The sequence below is a fragment of the Anarrhichthys ocellatus genome, unplaced genomic scaffold (genome assembly GCF_004355925.1).
Source record: "Anarrhichthys ocellatus isolate YVR2014 unplaced genomic scaffold, GSC_Weel_1.0 scaffold51, whole genome shotgun sequence".
In the NCBI taxonomy this organism is placed as follows: Eukaryota; Metazoa; Chordata; class Actinopteri; order Perciformes; family Anarhichadidae; genus Anarrhichthys; species Anarrhichthys ocellatus.
Window position 1 is genome coordinate 2,773,185 of NW_022280081.1, and position 15,432 is coordinate 2,788,616.

A 15,432-nucleotide genomic window follows, 5' to 3' on the forward strand; every position below is an offset into this window, starting at 1 on the left:
GCCACCCTCTCTCCACCCTATGTGTTGTTAGAGGGCCTGCTCTCTCTCTATGAAGAAGACCTAACTCCATAGGCCCCAGTGCAACAGCACTGCCTGCACTGTCTACATTTACACCCCTGTTCAGGTGGCAAAACATGTAGCCTTTATGGTAGGCACAAAAAAAGACGATGGTCAATGGCTGCTTAAGGGAGACGGCTGTCTTTGATTCACTCTGGTAGTAAAGAAATACATTTAACATATCGGCTGATTTCAGTGGCGGGCCGTGCATTTCATACCTGGGCCTTCACTGCTGTCCTGGAGCTGAAACACAGCTACGGTTATTATTTTTTAGTGTAAAAATGAAGCTCAATACCTATAAATGCACTAACTACAGAGTGCAGATACATGAATACGCAGAGAGTGCGTCTCCTCTCTTCTCTGACTGCAGCTGGGAGTAGCCGCCTGTGATTGCTTTGGGGCGGCTCACGGCAGCTCCTGCTGCTCGTTCACGACAGTGCAGAACGGTACGTGCTTTCACGTCAGAGTTTACTACCTTCCATTCTTATGGTCCTATCACATACTCATGTCTTCTTCTGCTGTGGCACCTACTTAGGAAAATACCCATAAGCAGCAGAATAGATAGGCTGAGACAAATCTTAAGAGGATTAACGTGAAGCTTGGAGCCTTCTTCTTTGCCTTTGCCATAAGAAAAGTTGCAGGACTTGACACATTAGACTCTGTGAGAAGAGGGTGTAGATGTAATGAGTTTTGGATCACAACATTGTCAATGGGGTGCACTTTTTCCTCACCTCACTGATGCATTTTTTTATATAACTCAATTAAATCTAATTTTAAAAATTCTTCACAATTGCTTTAGGCAATTGTACCTTCATTATTCATGCTTTTAAAGTTTCCCAGTTCCATTATATCAGCAATTAGCCAACACCACCACATTTCTTTTTATTAAAAATATCTGCCAAACAATGGGTACATTTCAAATAATGAACATATTTATGGAAGTATTTATTTTTACAATGGTAAATTGATCTTGAAATGGAATATTGTTTAAATGTTTGCGTTACACAAGTACTCTCCAGAGATTCTCCAGTCATAAGAAACTGGCCTTCAAAACAGGTGCATTCGCATTGCATTATATCCTTGGATGACTAAACGGTGCTTATATTAGACTGCCATCTAGTGCTTACTTTGGGGAAAGAAAACTATAAGTACAGTATTTCAAGGCTGCAAAGACATGCTAATTACCAAGAGAGACACTGTAGTTATGCAAAGCAACTGGTCGGTAAACTGGTTTTATTGGGGGCTTAAGCAGGAGCATCAGGAGCTGTCCTGTGTGCCGATGATTTGCATCTGAGAGATACTGCCACTATACACACTGTGTTCATTTGGTTATACTAGGACTGCCCAAGGGTCCAAAGTGTTAAAGTTGTAGTTAGTGTGTTTTGTTATAGTATCCTGGTCTCAATAAGGATATAGACTTCCTGTTGCCTGTGAAAAACAAAACAAACAAAAAAATACCTTTGTCTGGGTACCTATCTTCTTTAATGAAAAAATGTTTTCAATGTAATTTCATTTGATACTATTTGGAGTTTTTCCATTATTTTCAATTCTCCCGTCATGTTATTTATCCAGGTCATGTGCTGCCGCTACATCGGTGAGGTTTGTTAAACTATAAACCACTACAATAAAGACTTTTTAGTATTTCCTTTCTCATTGTTACTTGTACTTTTATTTTGGAGTGCCTGGATATCCTTCCTGTTTATAACAGCCTCACTGCTCACAATCCACAATCTCACTGTTTCAGAGCTGTATTAAGTTTTGTTAATGTTAACGTCACGTCCTACTGTCGCACATCAGAAGGATTCAGCTGCAGTGGTGTAAGGTACTTATGACGGGCTCCAGTGCACACTCGTTAGTTATGAAGCATACACCCACACACACACATCATTGTATTTGTCTCGTCAAATGATCAAATAGAGACTTGACTTTGGACAATATGACCAGCGATCATCAATGAATATCTGTATATGACAAAAATACCAAAGCAAATAAGAAAATGGGAAATTTAATTGAATATGTAGCGCCCGGCTAATTTGTTTACATGTGTTTTTTTAAATGTCTATAAAACAGTACTTTTGCATTTGTGTTCATAGTTTGGAAAAGTATTTATGTGTCCAACAGTTCGAGTTGCCCTTGAACCTCTCCTGTCCTTATCGTATTGGTTGTTTAGGTGTCAAATGTGTTGCCAGCCAATCAGAAGAATCTGATGAGACTCTCGGGTAACCTACCGGGTTCTCAAGGGGGCGGGACTAATGACCGGGACGCGCGAAGTAAACAAAGAAAGAGCTGAGAGGAATGACAGAGTGTACTGTTGTTTTTAACTTCAGAAACACAGACACTGGACAATGTTAATACATAGAAGATAACTGAAAGGATAGTATAAAAGTGTTTAACAGGAAGCTCTAACTTCAGAGGTGAGGTTTCCTTTTCGGGGAGACGAAAAGGCTGACAGGACAGTCCGTCGAGGATCAACACGGAGGTTCGTGGAGTAATGCTGCGTTCACACCAAACGCGTCGCGAATTCGTCGCGCCGCATATTCACGTCCATCGCGCCACCGGTCAAAACGCCAGGGACCAAGTGTTAATTCGCGTGAATCGCGCCAATCGTGCTGGACGCGCCACTATTAATTTCTCCTCCATTGTTTCTGATTCAGCAACGGCAGGACATCGCTGATGACAGGGGGAGCAACTCAACGCAGATAGGCTATCGCGCCGGGGTGTAACGCGAATATTTCACAGAAGTTGAAAAATTTCAACTCGCGCGTCGGGGCGATTTGCCGTTTGACGCGGATTCGCGTCCATCGCGCCACAAATTCACGTGCATCGCGACGCGCCATCGCAGATTCGCGCCGCGACAGTCTCATCGCGTCTGTGCATAGACTTTGTATGTAATCTACTCGCGCGAATAATTCGCGACGCGTTTGGTGTGAACGCAGCATAACGGTGCGGCTCTGAAGAGAAATAAAGTGGGCTGTTCTCAGGCTACTTTCTGCCCGTGATTTCAACTGACGGACTTGTTGAGGCTACTAGTAAAAGTGTTGGATCTGTGGAGAGAAGACCTGCTGCTCTCTGAGTAACCGAGGAGCAGTGAGTACAACACAGATGTTCCCCAAGGTTTTCAAATGAGCTCCAACAAGCGCGCCAACGTCCTGGTACCGTCACACTGACTATCACCTTTTTGGGTATTATTATTGTGTGTTATATTGTATGTTTATGTGGGTCACAATGTTGAAGAGAAATAAATGTTGACTGTTAAATATGTGTTAAAGTGATGTATGTCAACGTAGCAAGTAAGGGTTAAACAGGGATACATAGGAATGCATGGGAGTTTGAACTCATAGAACAGTATAGCTGTATCATAAGCTAACCAGGCCTCTCTGCACCTTAGACAGAGTATATTCGTTTAAATTGAGCTATTGTAGGCACATTCCTAAATTCTATATTTTACCCTCTCCAATTCACCTCCAATGCAACAGGAGTATAATCTCAAGATCCTGAACTAAATTTGAATTGAGTAGGTGGGCTACAAATAGTTTGAAAATAAGAATGTTATAGTGTAGGTAAAGCACACAGAAAAGTAATAAATTATGACAGAGATGGGTTTGCATTTTTCAGGGCATTAAAAGCAAAGGGCGCTGTCTCTTAATTATTTGTGTGTACTGGTGTATTTTTGGGGTTGGCTATCTGAAACAGTGTTGGAGGGCCTGCTGTCTCTATAGGCCCCCAAATCCTGCATGGGCCCCAGTGCAACAGCACAGCCTGCACTGTCTACATGTTCACCCCTGTTCAGGTTGCCTTCATCGTGAAGCAGACACAAAAAATGTGTAAATTTCAATGGACTGATAGAAAAGGGAAGGCTAAGTTAGATGAAGAGCTGCAGGCATAAACTTCTAACTACTGTGCAAGGTAACCAACTTTACTGTGCCCTTCTGTTATCACGCGATGCCCTGCATGAAATCAGATCGTGCTGTAATAATGTTTTTACAGACTGTTTTTATTTTTTTATTTAAATAATGCAAGTCTGTTGGACTGCATTGTAAACAGAGCAGTTGATCTTCCGCTGTAATGACAAGGTAGCTGCTCAATGAGTGTTTCCTCTAATATTAAACCACACTTGAAAAAGTAACAAACCATGATCACCATGGTGCTCTTTAATTAACATAACACATTAAATGCTCATATAACAAAATACATTTTAATCATACTTTTCAACATGCATTACAGTTAAACAAACCGATGGGTACACTGCCTTAAAGGTTTGGAATCACTTGTTTTATTGTTATTTTCTTCTTTCCTTCAATAATTGCTCAAATAAATTGATGAAAACAGATCAGTTCAGACATTAAATGTATTATTTGCATTTGTTTTGGACCCAAAAGAAGAAGAATTAAATAGTTAAAACTTCCAACTTAATTGATGAGCCCACAGTGTTGTATGACAGGGGAGAATACGTTCACAAACTTTTTTTTTTCCTCCAAATACCCTTTGTCTTTAAATTTGTATTTCAGTCCAGAAAAGTGTAATTGACTCGAGATCATTATTAAACTGCAATGGTGCAATTGGGCTTTAAATATTTACATATTTATTTTTGTCTTTCTTTTGGTCGTCTACTCAATTAAGCAGGTTTAAACTTAGATTTGTAAGTTCAAGTTTGGCTGATATTCCAATAGTGCTAAACCTAGACCTTCTATTTCTGTTGTAAGGATAGAAGAAGAGCTTTGCTAAAGCAACATGTCTGTTAATTCTAGCTTGTTCTATAGGAAGCATTATTGTAAAACAAGAAGCTGTTCCTATTTCAGTCCGCGCACATTTTGATGCTAAGCTAACAATTTATTTTACTAATGACGAATGATTGCTGTTCTTTTTGAACTGTTGCTCTCTTTCTACCCTTTTATCTGTTATTCTGACTGAACCATTGTTCAGCATTTTGTTATCCATGTATAAACCAACATTTTTATATTGTTTTACAAACCCTTCATAAAAAATAGCGTCTCTTTGTAGGGAGGACTTTCTACAACCTAAAAATATGAAAGAGCATTCTGAAAAAGTCCTCTCAGCCATCTGACTGGACCCAATTCAGGATGATCTCCCAGTCAAGCAAAGAACAACAAGCAACAACAAATGTGAATATTAGTGTGTTTAGTGAGTTGTCAGATGTCTGAAAAATGTTTACATAAATTTAGCTACCGTTAAGGGTATTTTTGCTGTTATTCAGGGTCAAGTCACCGTCCTCTTTCTCATCAGGCCCCCGGGTGTCTTTTGTATCTTCATATCTGATCCCAAAAACACCGAAGATATTTTTAAGCATCAGGTCGACAATCTCCTCTTCGTCTGAGGGCTGGGTAAGAGAGGATAGATGACAAAATCATGTTAGAGTGATAAGACATATTGGAGAGATGCTCTCGACGCTACCCACTGCTGAAGACATATGTGCTTTTGACCCATGATCTCAATTTGTTCCTTCATCTTTTTTTTTTCTTTTGAGGCGATGTGAAAAACTCAAAATGGGAGTGCAATTCAGTTGTGGGAAAGTTACTGGGGAACACAAAAGCCCAACCTAGAATAACAATGAAACAAAAGCGTTTCCTTTATCGCAGTGACAACTTGCAGGTGTACCATTGTTTGTGTAAAAATGTGACACTTGAGAGTGAAGAGAGGCAGTTACTATGCAGCTGCAATAGGGAAGTGGTGTTATTGATCTCAGTGCCACCGGCAAATCACTATTAGATTATCAAAAGCCCTGAAACCCTCACAGTTTTCTTGAGTTGATCTGTCTGATTACAGAAGGCTCAACAACTGCCAGCTACCTTCTGTCGGTGTTGAGCTAAATAAAAGCCTTTTTATTTATTTGCAGCAGCAACAATATGATTGATCCAGAACTACTTTGGCATTGTTGTTGCTCAGGTAGTCTAATAAGGTCTGTGGTAGTGGCTTGTTCGAATTTTGTTTACACGCCGTCTTTGCTTTTGAGCTGCACTGTATATTACCTATTAACAATTAATAACGAAAGCTTCTACCACTTGGTAGCAGCGAACAAAGCTTTAAACTTGACTCTGATATATCGTCACCTTTTAGAGACGCTAACAGTTGCCTCCTTACACACCCAGTATGCTTCTATGCTGAAACGTTTTTTTTGCTACATTACATTACATTACAGTCATTTAGCAGACGCTTTTATCCAAAGCGACTTACAATTCAGATTCTATCACATTCATACACGTAGGCATAGCTACGGGAGCAATTTTGGGGTTAAGTGTCTTGCTCAAGGACACATCGGCATGCGACTAGCGGAGCCGGGGAACAAACCGCCGATCCTCTGATTGAAGGACGGCCCTGCTCTCCACTTAGCCACAATGCTAGAATTGAGATTGATGTTACTTCCATTAAAATTATTTGATCAACTCTGATATTAATCTTGCAAACAGGGTTCTTGGGAAACCCCTCACTGGCGTATTACCCGAAACATTGTACAGTATACTGTATGCCTGAAACGATATGCTGTATCTGCATCAAAATAATTTCAATTAGACTTAAAATTTGTTCTAAAACCCTGGATTAGTTGCTCAAAATGACTTGTGATGAATGTTACCTTGTGATGTATTTGTTCCTGTTTGAATGCCACCAGGATCACTGAGAGGAAAAGATTGAGCACCACGAATGTCATAAACACAATACAGGAACCAAATAGTAATCCACCAAGCACAGGGTTGTAGTCCATGACCTGGCAAACAAGTGAGACATCAATATCAGTTTGAGCTGATGAGGAACCTTCTTCATGCACATGGATATTGGTTAGAGATTCTGCATTATAACCCTATTATTCCTCCATAAAGTATTTTACATATAATATGTGAGTTGGGGAAGAGCTCACTTACTTCGTCATAGTTGAAGATGCCTATCTGCAAACTGATGACGGTCACGAGAGCATCTGCTAAAGTTCTGTATGAGGACATCTTCCAGCCATAAATCACATTGCACTAGAAAGAGATCAGAGGAACCACGAACATATTTTCTCTCGATAAAGCCTTCAGCTTTACAGTAATAAATAGATCATTTTGGAGTTAATGGATTGAGATTAGGTCATTCGTTTTTCATTCACTAATCATATATTGCCATTTTAACTATAGACAACAAATACTGTAAATTACAACATTAAAATTTGTAGATATATTTAATACATCCTAACTGAGGCACCAACACATCACTACACAATAACCCCAATATACACACACACATTTAAAATATCTGAATCCCTATATACCCTTTAGCAGGGTGGAACGTAAAATTTATTTTACTGTACCTGTTACTCTATTCTCCCTGTTAAATTTAATTTAAAGTTTTAGTGAAATTTACTCACTTTTCTAAAAGTGCCTTAATTGAGCAACATATCCCGCAAGATACAAGACAACTTTAAAATACAATATAATTAAAGTTTTTTGAAAAATCAAATCTCAAAATCAAGCCCCAATGACCTAGATCTTTGAAAAAGGGGAAGGTCTTGGTAAATGGGCAAGACACTTACGGCAATGGAATACGCCACAAACATGATCACAATGACCACAAGAAAGCTAGATATATCATTCCAAGCCCGCTGCAGTGCTGCAGTGATCAGGTTCATCTTGGGGTTCAGTCTGAGCAGGTGCCACAGTTTAAAGGTGGCGAGAAGGACCAGGAAGGCGATCAGATACTGGAGCACTGAGTCTGCTGTGGCTGTCTCGTAAAAACTGGCAAATCTACGCACACAGGAAAGATTTAAACTATCACAAACAGGAGAAATAGAGCACTGTCAAAGACCACTGTAATTTACAGTAGGAGATATACAGCAATAGATTACGCAAACAGACTTTAGAGTGAACAAAGAGTCTACAGCTATACTAGCAGCTCTCATAGACTATACCCTGCTTAGGCACATCAGTGCTTTGAGCTAAACGATAACATTAGCATGCTGTGAAACAGCATGAACAGTGAAATGCTAAAATGCTGTTGCGTAGACAATGTTTACCAAGAAAACCATGTTCAGGCATGTTAGCATATTTGCTAATTATCACTAAACCATCCTAACGTCGATCTATCTACGTATCTGTGAGTTGTTGGTTTATCTGGATTAATCCTCTGGGGACCATGAATGTCTGTACAAAATTGCATGGCCATAGCTACTAGCATGGCTAAAAGCAAACACCTAACCACAATATGAAGCCCACTGCACATCTTCTACACTTGTGAAGGTGTTGGCTTGACACTTGTTTTTGCACGCCCTTCAAAATCAAAGCTAAGGTATAGCACAGTGTATGTTGGTCTCACTGGTCCTTGTGGTTCTGGTAGTAGGTCATATCGCGGTCCCCGAGCAGGGTCCTCTTCATGAAGACAGCCACTGCACTCCAGCTCAGTGAGATGATAGTCAGCTCGAGAAGGTTCCACTTGCTCCTGAAGTAAGCCCAGCGCTGCTGCTTCATCAATTTGCCCTGCCAGAAACAGAGAAGAGAGAGGATTGTCAAATGTAATGGAGCCAGTTTGTGTGCGTGACAATTGTTTATTTCCATTAGTTCCATAAGGGAGAAAAAACTGTAGTAAAACAAACAAAAGAAGATCTCTTCAAACATCTTCAATCCAAAAAGGGTGACAGGGTTTAAGTGAACAGAATAATGAGCCCTGTCTGCATATGTTCTAATAGCTATGTTAGTGTGTACCTGCATGAACATGTAATAGAGGATGAAAAGCAAGTATATGATCTCAGCAGCCATAACGAAGATGTGAAGACCCCCAGTTGATTGGTAAAGACGAACACTCTGCAGCTCACTGTGCAACTGAAATGCTCCTATAAAATCAACAGGAACAACATTGTTTAAACACATGCAGACTAGCATGATTTCATTTACATAGGGTACTGTATATCAATGTGAAGGCGGAAAAATACAGTTAAATTGTAAGAAGCAACAAAATCCAATCAGATTGGTATGAGAAGCACAGATTGGTGTTACAATGACATTACACATCCTCTTTAAAGCTGCAATGTGTAAGATCTGGCAAGAATTTTAGTTTAAAGGGCCAGTTCACCCCATAGTCAAAAGTACATGTTGAATGAGCAGTTTTCATGTCGGAACATGAAGATCACAACAAGGTCTGTGGATTATCTTGAGTAACCGCGTCATGATTTCTGGAAAGAGAGTTTTGTCAAATGTATTCCTTCGGCGAGTTGAGCAAGTTCCCTATCGTCCCGTTCACACCAAAACAGGTAAGAAGAAAAACTTGTATTTTTGATCTTGCGGTGAACTGTGTTGAGAGATTGTAGAAAAATATGAAAACGTAAAAGTATAACCATCACAAACATATATTTTGTTCACTTTTTATGACTGTCACAACATATAAGTTTACTTTTATAACCTCCGCGAATCGCCACCTAAACGTGGTGGAGTGGCTCAGTGATCCTGGGAGCTATGTTGTCCGGGGCAGTAGCCCCTGGTAGGATCTCCCAAGGCAAATGAGTCTCAGGGGAGAGCCCAGACTAAGAGCGGTTCAAAATGACCCTGATGATAAGCAGCCCACGGTCTTCAGCCACCTTGCCCGGACCAGGGAAACCGGGGCACCCTCCTGGAGCCAGACCCAGGAGGGGAGCTCGTCGGCGAGTGTCTGGTGGCCTGGCCTTCACCCATGGGGCCCGGTCGGGCTCAGCCCGAAGAAACAACATGGAGCAGCCACCCTGTGGACCCACTAGCCACAGGGACAAGCATCGGGGTCGGGTGCAATGCAGACCGGGCGGCGGGTCAGGCCGGAGGCCTGGGCGAGCCAATCGCCAGCAGCATAGACTAGCTCTAGGGACGTGGAACGTCACCTCACTAGCGGGGAAAGAGCCGGAGCAGGAGGTGGAGCGATACCAGCTAGATATAATTGGACTCACCTCCACACACAGCACCGGCTCTAGAACCAAGATCCTGGAGAGGGGTTGGACTTTGTCCTTTTCCAGAGTTGCCCAAGGTGAGAGGCGCCGGGCAGGAGTGGGGATACTCACGAGCCCCCGGCTGAGCGCCACTGTGTTGGAGTTCTCCCCGGAGAACGAGAGGGTCGCCTCCATGTGCCTACGGGTTGCGGGGAGCAAGGCTCTGACTGTGGTTTGTGCTTATGCACCAAACAGCAATTCAGAGTATTCGGCCTTCTTGGAGTCGGTGGGAGGGGTCCTGGAAAGGGCGCCGCCTGCCGACTCCATAGTTCTCCTGGGGGACTTCAACGCTCACGTGGGCAATGACGGAGGAAACCTGGTGGGGGGTGATTGGGAGGAACGGCTTGCCCGATCTGAACCCGAGTGGTGTCTCGTTATTGGACTTCTGTGCTAGCCACGGTTTGGCCATAACGAACACCATGTTCGAACATAAGGTGGCTCATAAGTGTACCTGGTACCAGAACACCTTAGGCCGGAGATCAATGATCGACTTTGTAATCGTATCATCTGATCTGCGGCCGTATGTCTTGGTCAACTGATCACCACCTGGTGGTGAGTTGGATCAGATGGCGGGGGAACCGGTTGGAAAGACCCGGCAAGCCCAAACGTATAGTGAGGGTGGACAGGGAACGTCTGGCGGAGGACCCTGTCCGGGAGGTCTTTAACTCCCACCTCCGGAAGAACTTCTCACACATCCCTAGGGAGGTTGGGGACATGGACCATGTTCAAAGCCTCTATTGTGGACGCGGCCGCTAGGAGCTGTGGCCGGAAGGTCATTGGTGCCTGTCGTGGTGGTAACCCGAGAACCTGGTGGTGGACACCGGAGGTGAGGGAAGCCGTCAAGCTGAAGAAGGAGACCTTTAAGGCCTGGTTGGCCCAGGGGTCTCCTGAAGCAGCTGAGAGGTACCGGCAGGCCAGAAGGGCTGCAGCTGCGGTGCTCGCGGATGCTAAAACTCGGGCATGGGGGGAGTTCGGGGAGGCCATGGAGAAGGACTTTCGGTTGGCCTCAAGGAGGTTATGGCAAACCATCCAACAGCTCAGCAAGGGAAAGCAGGGCCTACCCCAGGCTGTTCTCAGCCGGGGGGACTGCTGATCCGGATGGGGGACATCGTCGGGTGGTGGAAAGAGCACTTTGAGGAACTCCTAAACCCGACCAACATGTTCTCTGCAGCACCTGAAGACCTGGGGGGGGGGGGGGGGCCTCACCCGCTAAGGTAGTTAAAAAGCTCCTTGGCGCCGGGGGTGGATGAGATCCGCCCTGAGATGCTGAAGGCGCTGGACATGGTTGGGATGTCTTGGCTGACACGCCTCTTGAATGTCGCATGGGGGTCGGGGATTGGCAGACCGGGGTGGTGGTCCCGGGGGACCGGAGAGTGTGCTCGAATTACCGTGGTATCACACTACTCAGCCTCCCGCAGAAGGCTTATGCCAGGGTGCTGGAAAGGAGGCTCCGATCGTTTGTGGAACCTCAGATTCAAGAGGAGCAATGCGGATTCCATCCCGGCCGTGGACCAGCTCTTTACCCTCGCAAGACTACTGGAGGGGTTCTGGGAGTTTGCCCAACATGTGCTTTGTGGACTTGGAGAAGGCTTTCGATCGGGTCCCTCGGCGGTTCTTGTGGGGGGTGCTTGACCCGTTACAACGGGCCATCCGATCTCTGTAAGACTGCAGTAGGAGCTGTGTCCGCATTCTCTGCAATAAGTCAGACACGTTCCTGGTGGGTGTTGGCCTCCGCCAGGGCTGCCCTTTGTCACCGGTCCTGTTTGTGACTTTCATGGACAGGATATCTAGGCGCAGCATCAGGTTTTGGGGTCTCGGGATCTCCTCTCTGCAGTTTGCAGATGATGTGGTCCTCCTCGGATTGTGACCTCCAGCATTCACTGGGCCGAAATGAGTTTCCTCCGTACGGTGGCCGGGCTCAGCCTTAGAGATAGGGTAAGGAGCTCGGACATCAGGAGGGAACTTGGGGTTGAGCCGCTACTCCTTTGCGTCGAAAGGAGTCAGCTGAGGTGGTTCGGGCATCTAATTAGGATGCCTCCTGGACGCCTCCCATTGGAGGTTTTCCAGGCACGTCCAACTGGGAAGAGACCCAGGGGAAGACCCAGAACACGCTGGAGGGATTATATCTCCCAGCTGGCCTGGGAACGCCTCGGGATCCCTCAGAATGAGCTGGAAAATATTGCGGGGGAGAGGGAAGTCTGGGTCAGCCTGCTTGGCCTGCTGCCACCGCGACCCGACCCCGGATAAGCGGAGGAAAATGGATGGATGGATGGACTTTTTATAACCATCACAACATATAGCTTGTTTGTCTTTATAATCATCACAATATATAACTTGTTTACACTTTTTATAACCATTGTAAAATATAAACTGTTTTATCTCATGATAAGTGTGATTTAACATGAATTGTTTTATTTCATATTAGATGTGATTTAACATAAAATGTTTTATTTCACATTAGATGTGATTTAAAATATAAACTGTTTTATTTCATGATAGAAGTGATAGATAAAGTGTCTAAGCAGGCTATATTTTTCTAACAGTCATTTTAGCCTTGAATAGTGCTTTGGTTCTATCCGGACAAAACCAGTTACAACCAGTTACATTCTGTTGCTAACTCTGGTACAATATGCCTCCTGTATTTGTGACGCATGTGATTAGAGGAGGTACTAGAATCAGAGTAGCATAAAGAAGCAGAAAAACTGAGATATGCCTTTTAGCCCTTTTTGCCCCTTCCTTTTTCCCCAGCGTAGATACTGGGAGAGACTTACTTAATAGACCCTTAGGGGTCTTGCCCCCTGAGCGGGGAGTAGAACACCCTTCTGCTGTCCCATTCAGAGATGGGAGAGAAGACAGCATGAAAAAGAAGAAAAAAGAAAAAACTCACAGTGAGAGCTGACTGAGAGACCCTGAAAACAAGCAGGGATGTCAGCATTAGTTTTTATACCACTGAGATTGTTTCATTGAATTTAAATTGTTTTATGTGATTGCTTTGGAAAAACTTTAATAAAACCACAGCCTTACAATTTGCAAGTGACTGGACCCAAACTAGAGACTCTGGTTTTTTAGAGCAATTTGACTCTCTTCCCCTGTCCCTCATCAGTGTGATACAGAGGTGACGACTGACTCTACCAGAGGAACTTAAAGGTGAGTACCCTGGGTGAAGACTTGGCAGTGTTAGTCATAAAATGGTGAGAAATTCATACTGGGTGTTAGGGTTACATCCTACTGAGAGCGCCTAGGGCGTAGCCGTACAAGACTCTCAGGAAGACAATTAATTCCGAAATCCTAACGATTCAGCTACGGTGTGAGATAAAAGGCCTACGGTATTGTTCTGATACCTCCGTGAGGAAACTAACTGACGCGGGAAAGACAACCCTCAGGAGTAACCACCGTGTTAGGTGCGCAAGCCTGTCCCGCTTTACCCGGGGCGGGATCCGTTCACGCTACAAATGTTACTAATGTACCTTATGTTCTTTATTGTGTTGCAGAGATATCTGCTCAAATGAGCATGCTAACAAGCTAGCTTTTCGTTTCCTCCTACCCGCCACCCCAGGAGACAGACATACCTCCATTTAGCAGTTATCTTGCATTCGCTGGGTCAAATGCCGCCGCTGTTCGTTTGGAGCACGTGGTCAGATCTTACTCATTGCAACTTTGACAAATCTGCACCACATCTGCCGTGATTGCAAAGGAAACACTCAAACTTACCCACAACTGTGGTCTCTAGCAAGAGTGTGACAATACAGAAGAGGTTCACATTAGCATTATAAACGGTGAACTCTACAAAGACCGCCCTCGTGTAAACGTCCAGCCATGTATTCCTGAACAGGTACTCAAGGGTGCTGCAGAAGAAGTAGACAAGATATTTTTACTGAAGGCCTCCATCTGTGTTGCACTTTTCTTATAATAGTATTCTACTCAAGCTTTTTACATCTCTATCTTTTCAATGTAAATACATGTATATTGATTGATAAATAGGTCACCTAACCTTAGTCCATTGAGGATACTTTAAACCCACAGTCCAACATGAAAAAGGAAAGATGCATTCCATTTTGCTAATGTGCATACCTGCTGGCATTTTGTGAATCCGGGCCGAGCTCCGCTACATAGCCACCTCCCCTGTAGAGCACCATTTTGCCCCAGATGGGATAAGCCCTGAGCTGAGACTGTGTCTGGTAGGTCCACGGGCTGGATGCGCTCGTAGATATATTATCCCTCACAGAGTGATTCCAGCCAGTGTCATAGGAGCCCATGTCCTCCACCTCCCAGGAAAATGGAGCGTTACAGTCTGGTGCCAACTGGAGCATAGGGCCTGCAATCTCACAGGAGTTCCTCTGCACTCTCAATTGACGAAGACGGGCATTACCCACTAGCTTGGAGTTTCCATCCGTGATGTATCCTGGAAAAAAGCATTTTATCAGTTCGTGTTTTTCTCAGGCATTTTGTGTGGGCTCTCTGTACGTTTAACTATTTTGACCAGTTAGCCGGGTCTGAGCCAAAGTTCATTTAAGGGGTGTTTCAACTGGAAAATGATTTTCAGCAAGGGTCTGTTTGCATTTGTGTGCAATATATTCACAACTCTGGAGACTATTTGTCACTTGTGATTGTATTGTGGACAGCCTGATCTCACAGTAATACTTGGAATGACCACCATCTGTTAACAGCTAATTTTTTTACCAGGTAGTGATGCACAAAAAGTTTTAAAATGACACGTCAAACTCTGAAATTATGCCAATCCTTTGTCATGGTGGACTGGTTGTGATCATTTCACACATTTCTTTGAGATAAAGTTGAATGTAGATGATTGCAGTTCAGAACAAAGAAAAACACCACTGAGTCAATTTGGGACATTATAGCTCTTGTGAAATTCTGGGCTAACATTACCCAGTACCAATGGATTGACCAACGTTTTGATCCAGTGTTTTTTATATTAATGTTGGCTTATTTAGCCAAACTAAAATATGGTTATTTTCTAACAAGCTCCAGTTTAAGCATAAAACTCACATAATTATTATTAGTAAAAATAGAAAAATACTACTTCACTAATTATCAAGCAAGCTCACTACAGACACAACAGCCATGTGGGAAATTGGATCATTCAGGCAATTGATCAGACGTCACTGAAAACAACAACCTATCTGGCAGAAAATTGGTTTGAATCTAAAATGAATCACGGGCTATGGATCAGGCTGGATCCATACACTGTCTGCATGGTATTTAAACATTGTTATGTTGAAATACAGTGCAACCGATGCAATGTATGTACAGCAGGACTTCTAGCTGTAGCAAATTTGCAGTCTTTTCAAAACTGCAAATGATACACATACTGTTAACAATCAGTAACAAATCATGACGTGTAAGTTTAAAAATTGCAGAGTAGATTTTTACCATTCACAAATATACCATAACCCAACAATAATCAAAAAGATAACACTCTG

General features: G+C 43.4%; 1 protein-coding gene across 1 annotated transcript in view; it reads right to left on the reverse strand.

Moving 5' to 3' along the window:
• LOC116395887 (polycystic kidney disease protein 1-like 2) overlaps positions 1–15,432 on the reverse strand; it is a 73,062-nt gene that overhangs the window by 23,816 nt on the left and 33,814 nt on the right. The window contains exons 28-35 of the mRNA XM_031870091.1: positions 14,063–14,393; positions 13,703–13,836; positions 8,745–8,872; positions 8,359–8,519; positions 7,580–7,790; positions 6,933–7,034; positions 6,647–6,778; positions 5,284–5,395 (exon numbers count right to left, since the gene is read on the reverse strand). Coding sequence (XP_031725951.1) covers positions 5,284–5,395; positions 6,647–6,778; positions 6,933–7,034; positions 7,580–7,790; positions 8,359–8,519; positions 8,745–8,872; positions 13,703–13,836; positions 14,063–14,393 — 1,311 coding nt within the window. The remainder of the gene's footprint in view (positions 1–5,283; positions 5,396–6,646; positions 6,779–6,932; positions 7,035–7,579; positions 7,791–8,358; positions 8,520–8,744; positions 8,873–13,702; positions 13,837–14,062; positions 14,394–15,432) is intronic.